Here is a 24,912-nt window from a genome sequence, read left to right as displayed (position 1 = left end):
GGGATGTTTGGCCGAAGCTTCTTTTATTTTTTTTAACAGTATTATTTTAATGTAAATATTTTCAATTATTACAATGCTTGTTATGGAGCCAGTGCAAATCACAAAACAATCTGTCTAAAGTTATAGTGTGTGGTTATATGAAACGTGACAATATTAAGCGAACTGTAAAGTGAACTGTACGTAGGGTGCAACAAACACAGTTAGCACAGCAGTTCCTCGAGTCAAGTACCGCTGTAGGCCGACATCTCCCAAGGTGTTGGCGTCCAGCTTGTTGGCGTGGACCTCCAGGCCGAGCTTCTGCAGGGTCTTGGAGAGGTGGTCCGACTCCCCCTCTCTCTGGTCCCCGCCGGCCGTCTGGCCCAGCTCCTCCTGGCTGGCCTTGTACAGGCTGTCCGGGACCAGGAGGGTCACCCAGTAGCCGCTGTTGTCGTGGATGTGGTTGTTGCACAGCTTCAGCTGGGGCTGAGGGAGGACCTTGAGGAAGATTCCTCCCCGGGAGTCTTTGGAGTCCTTAGCGGCCTGCTGGCCGCAGTGGTGGATCTCGTTCCCATGCAATGTCCAATGTATAGTAGCTGGGGGAACAGTGAAAGGACATTGGAAGGCCATTGGGATGGTTGGCCGAAGCTTCTTTTAAAAAAAAAAAATAACAGTATTATTTTAATGTAAATTGTTACACCCTACCCCCTGGTGGTAGGAGGCCGCCGGCATAACATGTGACAGTGAGCGTGCAAATGAAGTAGACCAGTGACAACCAGGCATCCGTTAAACATTAATAATTTATTTTACAACACACGGTACAGAGACGAGACACAACACAGACCCCAACCCCCTGATCTACGCAGCGACCACTAAAGGAAAAGCCCCAGAAAACTAAATCTACCTATAAAAGAAAACAACCCCAGAACTAACCCCCTAGCCTAACCCCCATAGCCGGTGCCGTAGCACCTAACAAAATACAAGGGTTAGTGTCGCCGCACTAGCTGATGTTACTAATACAGTGGGTGATCTACGTGTGGTGTAGGACACAGATGTATACCTGCAGGTATCTAACTAAGTGCCCTACCTCTCGAACTCTGTAACCGGCTAAAAGAAAATGAAAGAGAACAACAAAAAGGTTAACAACAAGGCATCAAACAAAACTATAACCAGCAACATAAATTACATACCAAAAATATTGAGAGCTGCCACCTCTCTTGAAGAACAGAACAAACTAACTTGACGCCTGAATATGACTTATGTAAGCAGCAATCTCCTACTACATCATTTATACAACCTAGCAGAATTCCTTATGATATTATTCCCCCCCCCCAATTTTTCTTCTACATTTTATTGTTATAATTTGTTCGTGTATATGTATGTATATATGTATGTATGTATGTGAATATATTTAAAAATATATATAATTTCTTATAATTTAGTTTTTATCTATTTCTTTACTTAACATTTTTTTTTGGTAACTTGTTTATATGCGTGTGTGTGACTGGATGGACAGATCTATATGTATATATGTATGCAGACATGTTTAAGAGGGAGGGGTGGGTGGAGGGCAGGGAGAAAAACAGAAAATATTCATGCCTTTTTCAATGTACATGACATCTATACTGGAATAAAAAAATATTATAAAAAAAAAAAAGAACAAACTAACTTATATAGACTAAGGTGTGGTGAACTGATTGGATAATTGATGGATGATCCCAGCTGCCAGGCATCTCACTGATTGCTCCAGCAGGAGGGACACACTGAAACAAAATAATTAAGACAAAACAACAACACACCACAGGTCCAACAGAAAAAGACCCCACCACCCGTAACATAAATATTTTCAATTATTACAATGCTTGTTATGGAGCCAGTGCAAATCACAAAACAATCTGTCTAAAGTTATAGTGTGTGGTTATATGAAACGTGACAATATTAAGCGAACTGTAAAGTGAACTGTACGTAGGGTGCAACAAACACAGTTAGCACAGCAGTTCTCGAGTCAAGTACCGCTGTAGGCCGACATCTCCCAAGGTGTTGGCGTCCAGCTTGTTGGCGTGGACCTCCAGGCCGAGCTTCTGCAGGGTCTTGGAGAGGTGGTCCGACTCCCCCTCTCTCTGGTCCCCGCCGGCCGTCTGGCCCAGCTCCTCCTGGCTGGCCTTGTACAGGCTGTCCGGGACCAGGAGGGTCACCCCGTAGCCGCTGTTGTCGTGGATGTGGTTGTTGCACAGCTTCAGCTGGGGCTGAGGGAGGACCTTGAGGAAGATTCCTCCCCGGGAGTCTTTGGAGTCCTTAGCGGCCTGCTGGCCGCAGTGGTGGATCTCGTTCCCATGCAGCTCTGCAGTGCTGCCGGGGTGCAGCTCCACCCCTGCTCCCTGAGCGCCAAAGATCTCACAGTTCCTCATGACCAGCGAGGCTCCGGTCAGGAGTCAGGACACACACCCCCGTGCCGTCACACTTCAGGGTGCAGTTCTCCAGGGTGGTCTGTCCTGACTCCACCACCACCACGTCGTTGCAGGTCCCGTGCTGCACCAGCGTCAGGTTCATCAGCGTCACCTCGGACGATTTGGACGCCACGAAGTTGTCCTGGGCCGGGTTGGAGTAGAACACCACCTCGTGCCTCTCTCCTTCTCCCTTGATGATGATGTCATCAGTGAGGGACGCCAGAGCGTCGGCCTGGTACTCTCCTGGGAACACCACCACCGTGTCACCGGAGAAGCAGGAGTCCAGAGCTGCTGACAGGTTGCTGTGCTGCAGGATCAGAGTCAGAGTGTTTGACGAGATCAGAGTGGATCAGAGTGTTTGACGAGAAGTTCTTGATCATGTCTGTTGTCATCATCTGGGCCACGATATGTGTCACACTCTTCCCTGATCCTCTCTGGCCCTTTCTGCGCTTGGATATCTGGCAGTAGAAAGTCCCATGCCATCCCACCCGAAGGCGCAGCTCCTCCCAGATCTTCAGGAGGTTACAGATCATGGACAAGTCGTAGAACTTCTTCCAGCACTCCACAGCCTCCCATGGCAGGGCCTCCCTGTGGATGTTGGTCTGGAACTTGGTCAGCTCCTGGCGCTTCCTACTACTCCTACTACTCGTACTCCTTCAGGGTCTTCCTGTAGCGCTCGCTGAGCGGACCAGGGATGGTTCCATCCTGGATGTCGTAGTAGAGCTGAAGGCGTTTCTCAATGAGCCCAGCGTACTCCTCACACTCCTCATCGTCCCAGTCTCTCCACAGGAAATTGTAGAAAAACCTGCAGCAGAGAGATTCATACAGGCTCTACTCTAACCTGCAAGAATTCTGTGCACAAGATCTCAGGTGTCAAAAGCTGACCTACACTGCATTTTTTATTTTATTTTCTGGCCGAAGCTTCTACATTGACTTTCCTTTCTTGTGCCAGTGGATTGTATTTGCTATACAATCCACTGGCACGTGGATGTACTCTCGTAATCATGATATAGGCCTAGTAAAAGACAAACCAACATCATCAGTAACTGTCAAGTTATGTGATGGTTTTCTGTGCTTCCCCTAACTTGAAAGGGCTTTGACCGTTTGACCAGAGTTTCACTGGGACTCCACTCTTTCTGCATCCAATGACCAGACAGTAATTATCTTTCTCCTTTTATTTTGGACTTAATTTTGTCTCTTTTTCATCAGATTTATAACTAGTAGCAGTAGGTGGAAAAACCTTTGAAAAGGTATAAACACAAAATAAGCGGCTAAGAAACAATATGAAGGAATTTACAATGCAATAAAACATTTAAGTAATGAAATAGTTTTCCCAAAATTATGTACCGCCCCTTTAACTTTACCATGAACTGAACTTGATATCAAACACCCAACAGCAACCAATTGGCTATCAAACAAATCCAAGATATCAAACAAACAACAACACACATCCAAGTCATCTCACCGTCAGCCACTCTGGTCTCTGCAAACAGTTGGTTTGAGCATAGCACTGCAATAGGCAAATGTTCCTACCACAGTGTGTTTGTTGAACTGAATCCTCAACTGTGGGACTGCAGACTAAAGGGAGTGGTGATTGTTCAGGTGAGCTGCTGGGTGATTTGTGAATTGATTTCAGCTGTGCAGGCCATGACTGTCATCTCATGTTTCTCCTCTGGGGGGAATGGGAGCCAAACCCATGTTGGGATGGCTGAGTTTCTCTAGGGAGGGGAAATTGGGCTATTTTTCCTTGTTTGTGAAGGAATGGCACTGTATTTGGTTTCTTGTTGAGTTTGCCAAGACAGTAACTCCTTCTCCCCTGTGTAGTACGAAACCCGTTGATACAAATGGCAGCTGTTATTACACTCCAAAGCTGATATTACAAAACAAATGTTTATATTTTAAGATCCATTGTATCCAGGTAAAATCATAAGGGTTATTTTTGCATCTTTTCACTAAAGTATAAAGTTTCATTTGACACGTATTTGTAAATAGAATTGCATCTGTTGTATATTGTACAGTATAATAATCATTTCACAAAGATGTAGCTGTGCCTTAATCACACAACACCTGAACTGTGGACAAAAAGGTGATTAGGTAATATGTTGCATCACACACACACACGCACGCACGCACGCACGCACGCACGCACGCACGCACACACACACACACACACACACACACACACACACACACACACACACACACACACACACACACACACACACTAGAGGACAAGATGTTGTAAACAATTGACATAACTTAAGTTTGTTTCCATCTGTCTTTTTAGTTTCCACCTTGTTGAATGTAAAAGTATTTTGTTACATTTTTGAGAGACCATAGTTGTTTGTGAAAACTAACTGTAAACAATGTGAATAGTGTCGCTAGTATCTCTTCTTAGAAATATGGTTCATCTCTTATTTGCCTACATCTGTGATGATTCAAATTGGGTCCATAATATTCAACTGCATAGTGGCTCAATATTTATATCAATATCAGTGGACAATATTTACAGTAAGCGTATCTGAATAAGCATATAATGTGCTGTGGCCTACTGTAGATGTTTAGAGAGAAATTAGGTGGTGTTGTTATCGTTATTGTGCCTATAGAAGATATGGAACACAGTCCCCTCAGTTTGAAAACACCAGGTTTAGAACATTGTAACCATAATCGGTCTTGCATAACAAAGACAGCCTAATAATCAGTTTAAAATGCTTTACTGTCCATTTGCTGAATTAGTTTGGTTAAAAGCATCAATCATGTACATTTCTTATAACATTTATTTAGAGGTTCATGTACATTTATTTAGATATATTCTATTTGTCTCTATTGAACCCATTTGCTTTTGAAGTTATTTCAACATTATGTCGTAAATACTTTCTCAGGTCTTTCTTTACGTTACCACTGTGGTGATAATCTCTATTTACTGACCCTCAGTGTATAGGCCAATTCCTGTTTCGTTAAAGGTAAAAAAAAAAGTGTCAATATCATGCATATTATGATGTCGATATATTAGTGTATTTTGTATGGATGTTTTAAAAAAAACTTTTATTTCATTAAACTGTGTACTAAACACTCATTGTTGGGGTCCTTTCAGGTGAGAACAAAAAGATGTCAGATGCCAAATGAACCGCAATTCTGTTACTGCCGCTCTCATTGTTTCAAATGGAAGCCCCTGCACACAGCAAGCGGGTGGACAGGAGGTGACATGGCTTTGTCATATGAGTTGAGTATGAGAATGTGAGGTCACAGCATGTAGGACAGATAAGACAACAGGGCATGGGCTGGAGATAAGACTTATCCAATGCCATGATGCCAGGCGAGGCACATGAGTTCACACATAGATCATTAGACTGACGTTCCACAGTGGCCACACCTCTCTACTGGGGTACAGAAGTGCAGTTTCCAATGGGGTTTTTCCAATGTGTTTTCCAGTGGGGTACAATCATCATAACTATAATGCAGGTGATTGATGGTGATGACTGCTAACTATTTTGATAATGACACCCATAGGCCATTAAAAAGTTTATTGAAACAACAACAGCGATTGAATCACACAATTGTGTCACAGACAGAACACAATCTTTTTTTGAGGATGGCAATTATTATCAAAGCTTGTTGATTTGTAGGCTGTGTGCTTCAGTGATGTGATGGTCTGAGCAACAAAAATGGAAGTGAGGTTTAAATATGATTGGAAAAAATGTGAATTGACTTTGTTTTTTTAGCTATTATGGTGTAATGCGAATGTGAGACAAGGTGAGACACTACACAACATCACCACCATGTGAGGTTGTTATATCATCTAGTTCATAAATAGCACTGCATGAATATTGCAACGATGCTTGTCAACGTGTTATTTCTGTGGGTAACATGACAGCACAGCGGGAGGCTAAAGTGAGTTCATGACAGGATCACACAAGCGATGCATAACTAAAATCAAGACGAAAATAGATGCTGTCAAAGATTTATTCACAAAAACAAAAATGTATATACATATACAGATAGCACACAAGACGACACATAACTTTTCGTGACCTCAGAACAGTTTACAGTGCATGAATTGTCATAATACAACAGGTCTCCGTTGGACAAAGGTAACACAAACATAACAGAGACACAGAACATTTCCAGTTGTTGAAGGAGTCACGTGTGTACCATATGATGGTATTTTCCATCAAACCATTGTAAACTCCATCGAGCCACTGGGGTGAATGACCAGACGCCATTCCCGTGCCAGTCTTGGGTCCTTCTCCTCCTCCTCCTTCTGACCCTCAGCAGCACAGGTGGCCTCTGTGATGCTCGCCCCAGACAGGTAAACATGCCACACGTCCTGTAGTCCCGCTCCAGTGGTGCCAGAACCGTTATCCTGGTCCAAGGTGCACCGGACCTGAAAGTAGGGGTGGGACGATTAGAAAATGTCATGTCACGATTATGGTGGGCAAAATAATCGCGATCCACGATATTATCGCGAGAATTAAAAAAATAAGTATTATTATTTTTATTTTTTTAATGCCAATAAAACACACTGTAATCACTTTAACTTAGATTTTGTTGTATTTTTAGGACATTTTAAGTCAGTAATTCAAATTCAGATTCTAGTGGCACATATCTCTGGCCATAATCCGGGTCCTTAAGAAAGAGCAATTCCTTTTCGGCCAATCAGCACCTTTCATTAACGTACCCAAGGAAGTTTAAAGAACGCACTCCCAGTGTTGCCAACTTCCAGAGCCCCTTGGCGACTTAATTAGTCAAAAGCGACCAGCGACAAATCTAACTTCCTATTCTGGTCATTTGGGGAATTACTGTAAAGCATCTAACATATCCCGTATTCCACGGTTCACGTTACAACCGAGCTCAGGAGAGACGAGTAGGGATACAGTCTATGGCGAGCGAGGGTTGCCGTCTCCTCTCTCCCTCAACACTCACTCCCGCAGCCAGTCTGATAGCAGCCGCAGGGAGCGTACCGTTGTTCCCCGGGTCCTCGCAGGGGGTTCGGGCAAAGTTCGGGAAATAACGGACGGTTGTCATGTGTTTATACAGCATGGATGTTACGTGCCTAATGCCTTTGATGCGCACACTTGCTACTTGCCGCTTTAATAATTGTATTTAGCCTATAGCACAAGTCATGCATTGCATGTAACCTCAAGTGCTGAACAGTATTAAGTAAACCACAATATATTTGCTAAAGCTTAGGGGCGACCGTGCCTTTTGCAGCCAGACTGTCACTGCCTGGTAATAGGCAGGCCAATGACAGTATCCCGTCTAAAGTTTTTCACCAGCCATGGTGAGTAGGCTAGCATACGTTACCTAGTGACTGACTGACAAGGCTGACTTGACAGTAACGTTACCCATGCAGTCTGAACAATAGCGCGAGACAAGTTCTGTGAGGATATTCGCGCGCGGCTCATGTGAGGAATTGCAATTATATTACAGTAACAGTCGCTAACTTGACTGCAAAAGTAATGTAGCCTAGGCTGAAAAATAGCGCCAGACATTTGTTAAACACAGTTTATTCATAACATACGATTATGGCAATTATTCAAATAATTAAAATTCTCCACGATTAAGTTATCGCGGGTGTTTTTATCGCGATTAACGATAAAAACGATAATCGTCCCATCCCTACCTGAAAGTACCGGTCCAGCACTGAGAGGATAGGGTCTGGTGCTGAGGGTTCCCCTCCTGGGAGTCCTTCCCACTCGGACTGAAAGGAGGCGATGACCCGACAGGGGGCCAGGCCTTCTGTGGCCTTCTGCTCCAGACTCTGGGTGAGGAATGCAGCCGTGTCATAGAGCAGGCCAGAGAGAAACGCAGCAGAGAACTGCTCCCACTGCTGGAAGCGACTGGTCAGCCCAGCCCCGCTGCGAAGGTAGCCCTCGAGTCCATCCACTATGAGCAGGGATGGAGGCACAGCGGACACCGCGGAGGACTCCTGCTGACGGGCCACCTCCTGAAGCAACTCCTCCATGGTCCTGGGGTACACAAACTGGATTTTCTGAAAAGAAAACAATAGAAGGTTTAAAACAAGCTGCTTTCAAATATAATTGTAGGGCGGCTGTGGCTCAGGAGGTAGAGCCAGTGTCTAATGATCGCAAGGTCGGCGGTTTGGCAGTTCGATCCACGGCTGGCCACGTGTTGTGAATGACCAGACGCCAGTCTTGGATATCCTTGAGCAAGACACTGACCCCAAATTGCTGCAGACGTCTTGCATGGCAGCTTGCCGCCATTGGTGTTGGAATGGGTGAATGAAAGGCCATTGTAAAGCGCTTTGGAATAAGGCGCTATATAAGTGCAGTGAGTCCATTTAATATTTACCATAATTCAAAACGCAAAAGGTGAGTCAGAAGTGTCTCAGTGACTGGGTTTACAGTTTCTCAACCATTATGCCCTGACTGTCATAGCGTTTGTTTATTGGATCTGATTGACGACTTTGCTTGAGGATGGGCCGGGTGAACTAGGCTACTAGGGTCTAGGAAGTGTAGCATATTTGACCTTCCATGCTGTTCAGTGCTGTCACCTAGGCTATAGAGTTAATAACTCAACCATTTGCTTTTGAGGCCTGAGAAATAGGCTACTATATATTTTCTCCCTCTGATTTCAGGACAGGAGAGAGTTCAGTTTGGCTGCGGGCCCATCATGTTCTGCTCTGATAAGCAAACCATCTCTGTGACTGAGACAGGGGAGTTCCACCTGGAGACACTGGACAGTGAGAAGAGATAGGCCAAAGTCCCCATCTCATCTCTACTAGGGATGCACCGAACATTCGGCCACCGAATGTATTCGGCCGAATATCGCAAAATAAAGCACATTCGGTATTCGGCCGAATGTGTGAAAACACCGAATGTTTACCACCGAATAGTGGCCGTGTTTTGATGATACTTGCCAGGTCATTCTTAGGGAAGAACTGACGATGAGTGAAGGGAAGTCCAGGGTAGATGTAGACAGAGGGTTGATTGGGAGTGGAGACAGAGGGTTGATTGGGAGTGGAGACAGAGGGTTGATTGGGAGTGGAGACAGAGGGTTGATTGGGAGTGGAGACAGGTGTGCAGGTTTGGCTGAAGATCTAATTAGCGGGGACAAGCCTCAGCTGCGGCGGAGAGCACGCTGTGCTCGAGCTGTGGGGGCGGGGGAGGGTGTGTGAAGGCCCAGCCATAACACTATGTCATTGAACCAAACGGACATCAATACTTAAGCCACAACATACAGAATTATCAAAATCCTGTAGCATCTCTTTAAAGAGAGTTCACCTAATTAGTTAACTTGCAATCTTCCAAAGTATTTTGTAATAATATTATCATGGCACATCATTCTTGTTAACACAAGTCATGAATAAAGCTTCGGCCTACATTGATGAAAGATTTTCTTTCAGCAGCTATTCAGGGAAAACAAAAACATTTAATTTGACTGATTTATTTTATTTATTGTGCTTTGTTGGTATAGACTGATGTCTGCTGGAATGTTCAATAAAAGTTATTTTTTTTCAATCTCAATTTCTTTCTTTGAGAAGCATGAATAAAAAGCAAAATGTATTTAGTTTATGCAATGATAAAATTAAAAACTGCCGATACACATTCGGTATTCGGCCACGTGTTTCCTTAAATTCGGCTTCGGCCTCGGCCAAGAAATTTCATTTCGGTGCATCCCTAATCTCTACAGAACAGACCATTTTCACTTGTAGCCTACTGTACATAACAGAAGGAATGTTGAGTCAGTTGCTGTAGTGTAACAGTTGTCATGACACGACCCAATTTAAATTATTCAGGGCACATAAAGCATAAAGCACACTCATCCTCATCTCCATTAGAAATTACCATCTTGGCATCAATTACTTTGACAGTCTGAGACAAAGAAGTGTTGACAGTTTATCTGGCTGTTGTCAGTCAGTGTTGCTGTTGATAGAATTACCTTTAAATGTTCTGGGCTGAAGTTGTACATGTAGTGGTGAAGAGCGCTTGGAAGGCTTAGAATTGGAGTCTTGGTGAAAAAGAACACTTTGAGGCCCAACTCAGAGGCAGCCGTCACCGCGGCGAGGAGCAGTAGGGAGCGGTTGACGCTTCTCTCCCCGACCACCAACGTACTGCATGAAGATGATGATGGCGACATTTTGAAAGCCTTCAACATCCCCGTCCCCGTCTGTGGAACGAATGTACTAAACACGTTGGTCAAAATATCGGCCATTACTATTTCAATGTAATTTCTCGCGTAGTCCAGTTGAATGGCAGTGCAGGATGCAGGGGCGTGTCCAGGTCACGTGCTACCCCAGGCCACCCCTGAAATCTGATTGGCCACCCCAGGTGCCACCCCCCTGATTGATTGGCACACAGCTGTATATAGTTTGATGTAAAGAACTCTCGCAAAAAACACATACGAAATATTGTTTTAAGTACAATAAAGCTTTATTTATTTTAAGAACGTGTGGTGCCAGGCTGGCTGCAGCTTGCACACGGATTCCGTTTCAAACCATTTTTTCTACCCTTTTTCTAAGAGGCTAAGTTTACGCACTGCCTTAGTTTTATAGTAATAACAATTTAAGATTGAACAGTGTGGACAAGACAAGACAAGCACCGACCACTTTACTGCAGGAAACCTCTCCTACTGACCCAGTCCCCTAATGAGTCAAACTAGGCTAGTGCCAGTATCTAGAAGTGGTCTAAGCTCAAGGTTGTTTTAGCTTGTGTCATTTTTGCCATAATAATTGTAACCCTCTGTTTTTGGCGGATAGGAAGAAGACTGGTGAAGAACTATGCATAAAACAGAAAAGGGGTAAGCAGTGCCCTTCACCTCCATCCAAGTCTCCACCTGTGCCTCCACACATTGAGGATTTAGTTAGGCCCATTTGGTAGTCCCCCCCCCCCCCTCTCTGATCATTAATTGTACCTAAAGGGAGAGAGTGTCCCGCCTCCACAGCCTGGTGACCTGGTACCAGGACCACTCCCAGACCTGCCCACATGAGCCTCAGCTCCGTGCACTGGAACCCCAACCAGGGTTCTCCACCTCTGCTATCTGGCAGTGTGATGCTGAGCATTCGTTTGTGCAACATCTGTGCACGCCACCGAGGGGGGCTGGCTGGTGGACCAGCTCCACGCTCTCCACCAGCACCCAGCGCCCCGCTCCCAGTCGTCCCTGCTGGAGTCCCACGACGCCTACGTCTCCCTCAACCCCAACGGGGAGGAACCTCTGGACAACATCCAGGAGGAGACCATGCCCCTGCAGGTCCTCTTCGCCTCGGGGAGTAAATCCTTCTCTGAGTCTCGCTCCGACCTGGGCTCCCTCCAGCAGAGCTCTGGGTCGGGTCGCCTCTCGTCCCAGTCCAGCTTTGAGTACCCCAACCACACCTGGCCCCCCAAGGGCCCCGGGTACACCTACATGGCGGTGGCCGACTCTGGTGTCTCCATGGACTACAGCCCAATGAGCTCCAGTCGGCTGGATGACATGGGGAAGGGGGTTATCTTCACCAACGAGTATAAGAACGAGATGCCCTCCGCACACAAACCACCCCAACCCATACTCGCAGGGCAGCTCATCCACGCTAGGTGAGGACCGAAGGAAAAGCAGCTGAACAGACTATGAACTCAGGCCCGGAGGTCCAATGTATAGTAGCTGGGGGAACAGTGAAAGGACATTGGAAGGCCATTGGGATGTTTGGCCGAAGCTTCTTTTATTTTTTTTAACAGTATTATTTTAATGTAAATATTTTCAATTATTACAATGCTTGTTATGGAGCCAGTGCAAATCACAAAACAATCTGTCTAAAGTTATAGTGTGTGGTTATATGAAACGTGACAATATTAAGCGAACTGTAAAGTGAACTGTACGTAGGGTGCAACAAACACAGTTAGCACAGCAGTTCTCGAGTCAAGTACCGCTGTAGGCCGACATCTCCCAAGGTGTTGGCGTCCAGCTTGTTGGCGTGGACCTCCAGGCCGAGCTTCTGCAGGGTCTTGGAGAGGTGGTCCGACTCCCCCTCTCTCTGGTCCCCGCCGGCCGTCTGGCCCAGCTCCTCCTGGCTCCTCCTGGCCTCCTGGACCAGGAGGGTCACCCAGTAGCCGCTGTTGTCGTGGATGTGGTTGTTGCACAGCTTCAGCTGGGGCTGAGGGAGGACCTTGAGGAAGATTCCTCCCCGGGAGTCTTTGGAGTCCTTAGCGGCCTGCTGGCCGCAGTGGTGGATCTCGTTCCCATGCAATGTCCAATGTATAGTAGCTGGGGGAACAGTGAAAGGACATTGGAAGGCCATTGGGATGGTTGGCCGAAGCTTCTTTTAAAAAAAAAAAATAACAGTATTATTTTAATGTAAATTGTTACACCCTACCCCCTGGTGGTAGGAGGCCGCCGGCATAACATGTGACAGTGAGCGTGCAAATGAAGTAGACCAGTGACAACCAGGCATCCGTTAAACAATAATAATTTATTTTACAACACACGGTACAGAGACGAGACACAACACAGACCCCAACCCCCTGATCTATGCAGCGACCACTAAAGGAAAAGCCCCAGAAAACTAAATCTACCTATAAAAGAAAACAACCCCAGAACTAACCCCCTAGCCTAACCCCCATAGCCGGTGCCGTAGCACCTAACAAAATACAAGGGTTAGTGTCGCCGCACTAGCTGATGTTACTAATACAGTGGGTGATCTACGTGTGGTGTAGGACACAGATGTATACCTGCAGGTATCTAACTAAGTGCCCTACCTCTCGAACTCTGTAACCGGCTAAAAGAAAATGAAAGAGAACAAAAAGGTTAACAACAAGGCATCAAACAAAACTATAACCAGCAACAAATTACATACCAAAAATATTGAGAGCTGCCACCTCTCTTGAAGAACAGAACAAACTAACTTGACGCCTGAATATGACTTATGTAAGCAGCAATCTCCTACTACATCATTTATACAACCTAGCAGAATTCCTTATGATATTATTCCCCCCCCCAATTTTTCTTCTACATTTTATTGTTATAATTTGTTCGTGTATATATGTATGTATGTATGTATGTATATATGAATATATTTAAAATATATATATAATTTCTTATAATTTAGTTTTTATCTATTTCTTTACTTAACATTTTTTTTTGGTAACTTGTTTATATGTGTGTGTGACTGGATGGACAGATCTATATGTATATATGTATGCAGACATGTTTAAGAGGGAGGGGTGGGTGGAGGGCAGGGAGAAAAACAGAAAATATTCATGCCTTTTTCAATGTACATGACATCTATACTGGAATAAAAAAATATTATAAAAAAAAAAAAGAACAAACTAACTTATATAGACTAAGGTGTGGTGAACTGATTGGATAATTGATGGATGATCCCAGCTGCCAGGCATCTCACTGATTGCTCCAGCAGGAGGGACACACTGAAACAAAATAATTAAGACAAAACAACAACACACCACAGGTCCAACAGAAAAAGACCCCACCACCCGTAACATAAATATTTTCAATTATTACAATGCTTGTTATGGAGCCAGTGCAAATCACAAAACAATCTGTCTAAAGTTATAGTGTGTGGTTATATGAAACGTGACAATATTAAGCGAACTGTAAAGTGAACTGTACGTAGGGTGCAACAAACACAGTTAGCACAGCAGTTCTCGAGTCAAGTACCGCTGTAGGCCGACATCTCCCAAGGTGTTGGCGTCCAGCTTGTTGGCGTGGACCTCCAGGCCGAGCTTCTGCAGGGTCTTGGAGAGGTGGTCCGACTCCCCCTCTCTCTGGTCCCCGCCGGCCGTCTGGCCCAGCTCCTCCTGGCTGGCCTTGTACAGGCTGTCCGGGACCAGGAGGGTCACCCCGTAGCCGCTGTTGTCGTGGATGTGGTTGTTGCACAGCTTCAGCTGGGGCTGAGGGAGGACCTTGAGGAAGATTCCTCCCCGGGAGTCTTTGGAGTCCTTAGCGGCCTGCTGGCCGCAGTGGTGGATCTCGTTCCCATGCAGCTCTGCAGTGCTGCCGGGGTGCAGCTCCACCCCTGCTCCCTGAGCGCCAAAGATCTCACAGTTCCTCATGACCAGCGAGGCTCCGGTCAGGAGTCAGGACACACACCCCCGTGCCGTCACACTTCAGGGTGCAGTTCTCCAGGGTGGTCTGTCCTGACTCCACCACCACCACGTCGTTGCAGGTCCCGTGCTGCACCAGCGTCAGGTTCATCAGCGTCACCTCGGACGATTTGGACGCCACGAAGTTGTCCTGGGCCGGGTTGGAGTAGAACACCACCTCGTGCCTCTCTCCTTCTCCCTTGATGATGATGTCATCAGTGAGGGACGCCAGAGCGTCGGCCTGGTACTCTCCTGGGAACACCACCACCGTGTCACCGGAGAAGCAGGAGTCCAGAGCTGCTGACAGGTTGCTGTGCTGCAGGATCAGAGTCAGAGTGTTTGACGAGATCAGAGTGGATCAGAGTGTTTGACGAGAAGTTCTTGATCATGTCTGTTGTCATCATCTGGGCCACGATATGTGTCACACTCTTCCCTGATCCTCTCTGGCCCTTTCTGCGCTTGGATATCTGGCAGTAGAAAGTCCCATGCCATCCCACCCGAAGGCGCAGCTCCTCCCAGATCTTCAGGAGGTTACAGATCATGGACAAGTCGTAGAACTTCTTCCAGCACTCCACAGCCTCCCATGGCAGGGCCTCCCTGTGGATGTTGGTCTGGAACTTGGTCAGCTCCTGGCGCTTCCTGCGGTACTCCTTCAGGGTCTTCCTGTAGCGCTCGCTGAGCGGACCAGGGATGGTTCCATCCTGGATGTCGTAGTAGAGCTGAAGGCGTTTCTCAATGAGCCCAGCGTACTCCACACTCCTCATCGTCCCAGTCTCTCCACAGGAAATCGTAGAAAAACCTGCAGCAGAGAGATTCATACAGGCTGTACTCTAACCTGCAAGAATTCTGTGCACAAGATCTCAGGTGTCAAAAGCTGACCTACACTGCATTTTTTATTTTATTTTCTGGCCGAAGCTTCTACATTGACTTTCCTTTCTTGTGCCAGTGGATTGTATTTGCTATACAATCCACTGGCACGTGGATGTACTCTCGTAATCATGATATAGGCCTAGTAAAAGACAAACCAACATCATCAGTAACTGTCAAGTTATGTGATGGTTTTCTGTGCTTCCCCTAACTTGAAAGGGCTTTGACCGTTTGACCAGAGTTTCACTGGGACTCCACTCTTTCTGCATCCAATGACCAGACAGTAATTATCTTTCTCCTTTTATTTTGGACTTAATTTTGTCTCTTTTTCATCAGATTTATAACTAGTAGCAGTAGGTGGAAAAACCTTTGAAAAGGTATAAACACAAAATAAGCGGCTAAGAAACAATATGAAGGAATTTACAATGCAATAAAACATTTAAGTAATGAAATAGTTTTCCCAAAATTATGTACCGCCCCTTTAACTTTACCATGAACTGAACTTGATATCAAACACCCAACAGCAACCAATTGGCTATCAAACAAATCCAAGATATCAAACAAACAACAACACACATCCAAGTCATCTCACCGTCAGCCACTCTGGTCTCTGCAAACAGTTGGTTTGAGCACAGCACTGCAATAGGCAAATGTTCCTACCACAGTGTGTTTGTTGAACTGAATCCTCAACTGTGGGACTGCAGACTAAGGGAGTGGTGATTGTTCAGGTGAGCTGCTGGGTGATTTGTGAATTGATTTCAGCTGTGCAGGCCATGACTGTCATCTCATGTTTCTCCTCTGGGGGGAATGGGAGCCAAACCCATGTTGGGATGGCTGAGTTTCTCTAGGGAGGGGAAATTGGGCTATTTTTCCTTGTTTGTGAAGGAATGGCACTGTATTTGGTTTCTTGTTGAGTTTGCCAAGACAGTAACTCCTTCTCCCCTGTGTAGTACGAAACCCGTTGATACAAATGGCAGCTGTTATTACACTCCAAAGCTGATATTACAAAACAAATGTTTATATTTTAAGATCCATTGTATCCAGGTAAAATCATAAGGGTTATTTTTGCATCTTTTCACTAAAGTATAAAGTTTCATTTGACACGTATTTGTAAATAGAATTGCATCTGTTGTATATTGTACAGTATAATAATCATTTCACAAAGATGTAGCTGTGCCTTAATCACACAACACCTGAACTGTGGACAAAAAGGTGATTAGGTAATATGTTGCATCACACACACACACACACACACACACACACACACACACACACACACACACACACACACACACACACACACTAGAGGACAAGATGTTGTAAACAATTGACATAACTTAAGTTTGTTTCCATCTGTCTTTAGTTTCCACCTTGTTGAATGTAAAAGTATTTTGTTACATTTGAGAGACCATATAGTTGTTTGTGAAAACTAACTGTAAACAATGTGAATAGTGTCGCTAGTATCTCTTCTTAGAAATATGGTTCATCTCTTATTTGCCTTCATCTGTGATGATTCAAATTGGGTCCATAATATTCAACTGCATAGTGGCTCAATATTTATATCAATATCAGTGGACAATATTTACAGTAAGCGTATCTGAATAAGCATATAATATGTTGTGACCTACTGTAGATGTTTAGAGAGAAATGAGGTGGTGTTGTTATCGTTATTGTGCCTATAGAAGATATGGAACACAGTCCCCTCAGTTTGAAAACACCAGGTTTAGAACATTGTAACCATAATCGGTCTTGCATAACAAAGACAGCCTAATAATCAGTTTAAAATGCTTTACTGTCCATTTGCTGAATTAGTTTGGTTAAAAGCATCAATCATGTACATTTCTTATAACATTCATTTAGAGGTTCATGTACATTTATTTAGATATATTCTATTTGTCTCTATTGAACCCATTTGCTTTTGAAGTTATTTCAACATTATGTCGTAAATACTTTCTCAGGTCTTTCTTTACGTTACCACTGTGGTGATAATCTCTATTTACTGACCCTCAGTGTATAGGCCAATTCCTGTTTCGTTAAAGGTAAAAAAGTGTCAATATCATGCATATTATGATGTCGATATATTAGTGTATTTTGTATGGATGTTTTAAAAAAAACTTTTATTTCATTAAACTGTGTACTCATTGTTGGGGTCCTTTCAGGTGAGAACAAAAAGATGTCAGATGCCAAATGAACCGCAATTCTGTTACTGCCGCTCTCATTGTTTCAAATGGAAGCCCCTGCACACAGCGAGCGGGTGGACAGGAGGTGACATGGCTTTGTCATATGAGTTGAGTATGAGAATGTGAGGTCACAGCATGTAGGACAGATAAGACAACAGGGCATGGGCTGGAGATAAGACTTATCCAATGCCATGATGCCAGGCGAGGCACATGAGTTCACACATAGATCATTAGACTGACGTTCCACAGTGGCCACACCTCTCTACTGGGGTACAGAAGTGCAGTTTCCAATGGGGTTTTTCCAATGTGTTTTCCAGTGGGGTACAATCATCATAACTATAATGCAGGTGATTGATGGTGATGACTGCTAACTATTTTGATAATGACACCCATAGGCCATTAAAAAGTTTATTGAAACAACAACAGCGATTGAATCACACAATTGTGTCACAGACAGAACACAATCTTTTTTTGAGGATGGCAATTATTATCAAAGCTTGTTGATTTGTAGGCTGTGTGCTTCAGTGATGTGATGGTCTGAGCAACAAAAATGGAAGTGAGGTTTAAATATGATTGGAAAAAATGTGAATTGACTTTGTTTTTTTAGCTATTATGGTGTAATGCGAATGTGAGACAAGGTGAGACACTACACAACATCACCACCATGTGAGGTTGTTATATCATCTAGTTCATAAATAGCACTGCATGAATATTGCAACAATGCTTGTCAACGTGTTATTTCTGTGGGTAACATGACAGCACAGCAGGAGGCTAAAGTGAGTTCATGACAGGATCACACAAGCGATGCATAACGAAAATCAAGACGAAAATAGATGCTGTCAAAGATTTATTCACAAGTACAAAAATGTATATACATATACAGATAGCACACAAGACGACACATAACTTTTCGTGACCTCAGAACAGTTTACAGTGCATGAACCATTGTAAACTCCATCGAGCCACTGGGGTGAATGACCAGACGCCATTCCCGTGCCAGTCTTGGGTCCTTCTCCTCCTCCTCCTTCTGACCCTCAGCAGCACAGGTGGCCTCTGTGATGCTCGCCCCAGACAGGTAAACATGCCACACGTCCTGTAGTCCCGCTCCAGTGGTGCCAGAACCGTTATCCTGGTCCAAGGTGCACCGGACCTGAAAGTAGGGGTGGGACGATTAGAAAATGTCATGTCACGATTATCGTGGGCAAAATAATCGCGTTTTTTTTTTTATGCCAATAAAACACACTGTAATCACTTTAACTTAGATTTTGTTGTATTTTTAGGACATTTTAAGTCAGTAATTCAAATTCAGATTCTAGTGGCACATATCTCTGGCCATAATCCGGGTCCTTAAGAAAGAGCAATTCCTTTTCGGCCAATCAGCACCTTTCATTAACGTACCCAAGGAAGTTTAAAGAACGCACTCCCAGTGTTGCCAACTTCCAGAGCCCCTTGACGACTTAATTAGTCAAAAGCGACCAGCGACGAATCTAACTTCCTATTCTGGTCATTTGGGGAATTACTGTAAAGCATCTAACATATCCCGTATTCCACGGTTCACGTTACAACCGAGCTCAGGAGAGACGAGTAGGGATACAGTCTATGGCGAGCGAGGGTTGCCGTCTCCTCTCTCCCTCAACACTCACTCCCGCGGCCAGTCTGATAGCAGCCGCGGGGAGCGTACCGTTGTTCCCCGGGTCCTCGCAGGGGGTTCGGGCAAAGTTCGGGAAATAACGGACGGTTGTCATGTGTTTATACAGCATGGATGTTACGTGCCTAATGCCTTTGATGCGCACACTTGCTACTTGCCGCTTTAATAATTGTATTTAGCCTATAGCACAAGTCATGCATTGCATGTAACCTCAAGTGCTGAACAGTATTAAGTAAACCACAATATATTTGCTAAAGCTTAGGGGCGACCGTGCCTTTTGCAGCCATAGACTGTCACTGCCTGGTAATAGGCAGGCCAATGACAGTATCCCGTCTAAAGTTTTTCACCAGCCATGGTGAGTAGGCTAGCATACGTTACCTAGTGACTGACTGAATGAATGAATGAATGAATGGTCTTTATTGACAAGGCTGACTTGACAGTAACGTTACCCATGCAGTCTGAACAATAGCGCGAGACAAGTTCTGTGAGGATATTCGCGCGCGGCTCATGTGAGGAATTGCAATTATATTACAGTAACAGTCGCTAACTTGACTGCAAAAGTAATGTAGACTAGGCTGAAAAATAGCGCCAGACATTTGTTAAACACAGTTTATTCATAACATACGATTATGGCGATTATTCAAATAATTAAAATTCTCCACGATTAAGTTATCGCGGGTGTTTTTATCGCGATTAACGATAAAAACGATAATCGTCCCATCCCTACCTGAAAGTACCGGTCCAGCACTGAGAGGATAGGGTCTGGTGCTGAGGGTTCCCCTCCTGGGAGTCCTTCCCACTCGGACTGAAAGGAGGCGATGACCCGACAGGGGGCCAGGCCTTCTGTGGCCTTCTGCTCCAGACTCTGGGTGAGGAATGCAGCCGTGTCATAGAGCAGGCCAGAGAGAAACGCAGCAGAGAACTGCTCCCACTGCTGGAAGCGACTGGTCAGCCCAGCCCCGCTGCGAAGGTAGCCCTCGAGTCCATCCACTATGAGCAGGGATGGAGGCACAGCGGACACCGCGGAGGACTCCTGCTGACGGGCCACCTCCTGAAGCAACTCCTCCATGGTCCTGGGGTACACAAACTGGATTTTCTGAAAAGAAAACAATAGAAGGTTTAAAACAAGCTGCTTTCAAATATAATTGTAGGGCGGCTGTGGCTCAGGAGGTAGAGCCAGTGTCTAATGATCGCAAGGTCGGCGGTTTGGCAGTTCGATCCACGGCTGGCCACGTGTTGTGAATGACCAGACGCCAGTCTTGGGTATCCTTGAGCAAGACACTGACCCCAAATTGCTGCAGACGTCTTGCATGGCAGCTTGCCGCCATTGGTGTTGGAATGGGTGAATGAAAGGCCATTGTAAAGCGCTTTGGAATAAGGCGCTATATAAGTGCAGTGAGTCCATTTAATATTTACCATAATTCAAAACGCAAAAGGTGAGTCAGAAGTGTCTCAGTGACTGGGTTTACAGTTTCTCAACCATTATGCCCTGACTGTCATAGCGTTTGTTTATTGGATTTGATTGACGACTTTGCTTGAGGATGGGCCGGGTGAACTAGGCTACTAGGGTCTAGGAAGTGTAGCATATTTGACCTTCCATGCTGTTCAGTGCTGTCACCTAGGCTATAGAGTTAATAACTCAACCATTTGCTTTTGAGGCCTGAGAAATAGGCTACTATACATTTTCTCCCTCTGATTTCAGGACAGGAGAGAGTTCAGTTTGGCTGCGGGCTAGGGATGCACCGAAATGAAAATTCTTGGCCGAGGCCGAAGCCGAATTTAAGGAAACACTTGGCCGAATACCGAATACCGAATGTGTATCGGCAGTTTTTAATTTTATCATTGCATAAACTAAATACATTTTGCTTTTTATTCATGCTTCTCAAAGAAAGAAATTGAGATTGAAAAAAAATAACTTTTATTGAACATTCCAGCAGACATCAGTCTATACCAACAAAGCACAATAAATAAAATAAATCAGTCAAATTAAATGTTTTTGTTTTCCCTGAATAGCTGCTGAAAGAAAATCTTTCATCAATGTAAGCCGAAGCTTTATTCATGACTTGTGTTAACAAGAATGATGTGCCATGATAATATTATTACAAAATACTTTGGAAGATTGCAAGTTAACTAATTAGGTGAACTCTCTTTAAAGAGATGCTACAGGATTTTGATAATTCTGTATGTTGTGGCTTAAGTATTGATGTCCGTATGGTTCAATGACATAGTGTTACGGCTGGGCCTTCACACACCCTCCCCCGCCCCCACAGCTCGAGCACAGCGTGCTCTCCGCCGCAGCTGAGGCTTGTCCCCACTAATTAGATCTTCAGCCAAACCTGCACACCTGTCTCCACTCCCAATCAACCCTCTGTCTACATCTACCCTGGACTTCCCTTCACTCATCGTCAGTTCTTCGCTAAGAATGACCTGGCAAGTATCATCAAAACACGCCCAATGTGGTAAACATTCGGTGTTTTCACACATTCGGCCGAATACCGAATGTGCTTTATTTTGCGATATTCGGCCGAATACATTCGGTGGCCGAATGTTCGGTGCATCCCTACTGCGGGCCCATCATGTTCTGCTCTGATAAGCAAACCATCTCTGTGACTGAGACAGGGGAGTTCCACCTGGAGACACTGGACAGTGAGAAGAGATAGGCCAAAGTCCCCATCTCATCTCTACAGAACAGACCATTTTCACTTGTAGCCTACTGTACATAACAGAAGGAATGTTGAGTCAGTTGCTGTAGTGTAACAGTTGTCATGACACGACCCAATTTAAATTATTCAGGGTAAAGCACACTCATCCTCATCTCCATTAGAAATTACCATCTTGGCATCAATTACTTTGACAGTCTGAGACAAAGAAGCAGGGTTCGAGTTATGTGGGAGCCAATGGGAGCTGAGCTCCCATAGAGATGGTCTGAGGCTCTCTGAGCTCCCATGAAGGCAGTAAAATCAAAAATCTGTGGGGGTCGCTAATAATACATTACCACAACTATTATTTGATCAAAATGTCAATGTAATGAATATTATTTAATTTATATTATAAATATTGTAAAATAAACACGTTTTCCAAAAGAACTACGCGCACCATTAATCTCCTGTGAATGACAGTATGCCTTTGACTGCCTGCACTTCACCACCAAGACACCATGGGGCGCAGTAGAATATTGTGCAACAGCAAATGGTTGATTAATCAGCTGTGCGGTAAACCGTTGGAACACACAGTGCACAGCTGATTAATCAATTAAACCAATAGAGTGAGACACCAGTTGCCTTTCAGGAAGTAGTGAGATCGTGCACCTAGCTTATTATTGAGAAGCAAACATTCATTCATTAGCTATACAGGAGTATATACATACAGTAGCTACCATGCCGCCCCAAAAAAGGCCACTGCTTTTTGACCCTCTCCCGTTCATCCAATCTTGGATAAAGAAAGGACATCGGACGTCAGCATCATATCATGGGTTCCAGGACCGCGACCGCAGCCTACTGAAAACAGACCACTTTGGTCTATCTTGTAGTGTTGTCACGATACCAATATTTTACCCTGCGATACTATACCAGCCCAAGTATCACGATACTGCGGCACTTTTGTAACACTTTTTATTTTTATGAACATGCAATGTATTTATACAAGTTACAATAACTTAATGAGTGGTGCATGAATAACATGCATTTAATGCATTACACTGTAACTCTACAGGTAAGTAAAGTAAAAGTACTGAAACCGATATTTTTGTGAATAACATGTTTATTAATAAGTAGTTTGAAACATCAAACAGACCAACTGGCCTTTTGCAAGAGTATAGCAAAGTAGGTGTGTGTGTGTGTGTGTGTGTGTGTGTGTGTGTGTGTGTGTGTGTGTGTGTGTGTGTGTGTCTGTCTGTCTGTCCGTCTGTGGTGTCTTTTTCACGAACTTGAAAAGTAAAAGCAAACACTGGCATATCAAAAAAATAGAGGGCTACTTCCAAACTGTAGCTCAAGACTTAACTCAACTTAAGAAAACTCAGTGGTTTTAATTTTCTAGTTAATGCCCACTGAGCTCGCAGGAACCATAGGAACAACGTTTGAGGTTGCTAACCTGTTAGCCGACAAAGCTAACGCGATGGGTAGTCGCGAAAAAGGCTGCGTTCGTCAAGTCGCTCTGGAAATCTGACCCGCACTCGCGGAACGCCTCTCGTCCAATGAAACGAATCGGTCGCTCTGTGACGTTGCACCCAGTGTGCGCTCCGGCGCTCTCGGAGCGAATTGACGAACGCAGCCGAAAGTGTTATGAGTTGCCCCGCTGGTACCGTGTTCAACACGGTAGTATAGTATTCCACGGTAGTACCGTTGTATAAAGCTTATGGTATAGTAGGCACCGTGACATTTTGGCACCGCGGTATATCGTTGGTACCGGTATACCGGTACAACACTACTATCTTGTATCTATAGTGCAACACTACTATCTTGTCTCCGTAAAGGTAAGGTGGCTTTTACTTTTTACTAACCTAGTGTACTAACCTAATGTATTTTTCGCTCCTTCTGTATAGCAAAAATAACACAATTATTGGCCGAGATACATGTGTGACTATCGCGTTTATAGCTGTTGTTTCATGTGGGGCTGTTGATGTGGTGAAATGAGTAGCCTGCAGCTGTAGTGTCAGGATATGTTGGGATTTGAGGATGAGGATGATGTTTCGGTACCGGTACCGTTTTTAAAGTATCGATTTGTCACCGCGGTATCGAATAAAACCCAAACTGTACCCAACCCTAACTATATGTTTACATGCCAACTAATTAGCTAATTCATTTCTGTCATTTAGAGCTGAGGGGAGCAACAGAGAGACGGACAGCAACAGAGAGACAGACAACAGGACAGTAACAGAGAGACAACGGGAGAGGAGAGCAATAGAGACAGAACTGAATGCACTGAACCTTTTTTTATTCTTTTCATTATTAACACTGTTGTGTTATTGTGTTATTAAAGTGTTTAAGTGTTTTATGGTAAAGCATTATGAGTGGTTTGTGTGTGCAGGGGAGGCTTGTGTATGGGGGCGGGGGGTCCTCACACAAAGGAGTAGCCTAGGGCCACTGACCACCTTAATCCGCTACTGCCTATAGCTAATTAAAACTTGTAAGTCCCATCGCTGTGTGGGCATGATTCGCGCGTGCATGAGAACATTTCGCACTGTTATACCCCCACAGAGCTCAGCTTATAACTCGAACCCTGCAAAGATGTGTTGACAGTTTATCTGGCTGTTGTCAGTCAGTGTTGCTGTTGATAGAATTACCTTTAAATGTTCTCGGCTGAAGTTGTACATGTAGTGGTGAAGAGCGCTTGGAAGGCTTAGAATTGGAGTCTTGGTGAAAAAGAACACTTTGAGGCCCAACTCAGAGGCAGCCGTCACCGCGGCGAGGAGCAGTAGGGAGCGGTTGACGCTTCTCTCCCCGACCACCAACGTACTGCATGAAGATGATGATGGCGACATTTTGAAAGCCTTCAACATCCCCGTCCCCGTCTGTGGAACGAATGTACTAAACACGTTGGTCAAAATATCGGCCATTACTATCTCAATGACTGACGATTACTATCTCAATTTCCCGCGTAGTCCAGTTGAATGGCAGTGCAGGATGCAGGGGCGTGTCCAGGTCACGTGCTACCCCAGGCCACCCCTGAAATCTGATTGGCCACTCCAGGTGCCACCCCCCTGATTGATTGGCACACAGCTGTATATTATAGTTTGATGTAAAGAACTCTCGCAAAAAACACAT

General features: G+C 44.7%; 2 protein-coding genes and 1 pseudogene across 3 annotated transcripts; all 3 read right to left on the bottom strand.

The window, feature by feature from the left end:
* Positions 1–6,460: 6,460 nt before the first annotated feature.
* On the bottom strand, positions 6,461–10,617 carry LOC308151347 (ATPase SWSAP1-like). Its single transcript, XM_080524205.1, has 3 exons — positions 10,326–10,617; positions 8,047–8,415; positions 6,461–6,807 (listed from the first exon to the last, which is right to left on the bottom strand). Exons 1-3 carry the CDS (start codon positions 10,596–10,598, stop codon positions 6,595–6,597), a joined length of 855 nt encoding a protein of 284 aa, XP_080380331.1. The 5' UTR covers positions 10,599–10,617; the 3' UTR covers positions 6,461–6,594.
* A 3,385-nt stretch (positions 10,618–14,002) lies between these two features.
* LOC308150625 (testicular spindle-associated protein SHCBP1L-like) lies at positions 14,003–15,455 on the bottom strand (annotated as a pseudogene). Its single transcript has 2 exons — positions 15,444–15,455; positions 14,003–15,301 (listed from the first exon to the last, which is right to left on the bottom strand). The product of its transcript is annotated as a testicular spindle-associated protein SHCBP1L-like (transcript).
* A 2,901-nt stretch (positions 15,456–18,356) lies between these two features.
* Positions 18,357–24,730, bottom strand: LOC308151346 (ATPase SWSAP1-like). The gene is made up of 3 exons (XM_080524204.1): positions 24,432–24,730; positions 19,878–20,246; positions 18,357–18,652 (listed from the first exon to the last, which is right to left on the bottom strand). Exons 1-3 carry the CDS (start codon positions 24,702–24,704, stop codon positions 18,431–18,433), a joined length of 864 nt encoding a protein of 287 aa, XP_080380330.1. The 5' UTR covers positions 24,705–24,730; the 3' UTR covers positions 18,357–18,430.
* Positions 24,731–24,912: the final 182 nt, after the last annotated feature.

This window comes from Nansenia antarctica (genome assembly GCF_963989245.1).
Source record: "Nansenia antarctica genome assembly, chromosome: 2".
NCBI classification, from domain to species: domain Eukaryota; kingdom Metazoa; phylum Chordata; class Actinopteri; order Argentiniformes; family Microstomatidae; genus Nansenia; species Nansenia antarctica.
This window is presented reverse-complemented; position numbering and strand designations above follow the sequence as displayed.

Excerpts from the sequence above, each read along its gene's own strand:
- LOC308151347 (XM_080524205.1), bottom strand. The coding sequence starts at position 10,598 with ATGGCCGATATTTTGACCAACGTGTTTAGTACATTCGTTCCACAGACG. Across the intron at positions 8,416-10,325 it reads TCAGCCCAGAACATTTAAAG|AAAATCCAGTTTGTGTACCC; the intron begins GTAATTCTATCA and ends TTTTCTTTTCAG. Across the intron at positions 6,808-8,046 it reads TGCTGGACCGGTACTTTCAG|GTCCGGTGCACCTTGGACCA; the intron begins GTAGGGATGGGA and ends CCCTACTTTCAG.
- LOC308151346 (XM_080524204.1), bottom strand. The coding sequence starts at position 24,704 with ATGGCCGATATTTTGACCAACGTGTTTAGTACATTCGTTCCACAGACG. Across the intron at positions 20,247-24,431 it reads TCAGCCGAGAACATTTAAAG|AAAATCCAGTTTGTGTACCC; the intron begins GTAATTCTATCA and ends TTTTCTTTTCAG. Across the intron at positions 18,653-19,877 it reads TGCTGGACCGGTACTTTCAG|GTCCGGTGCACCTTGGACCA; the intron begins GTAGGGATGGGA and ends CCCTACTTTCAG.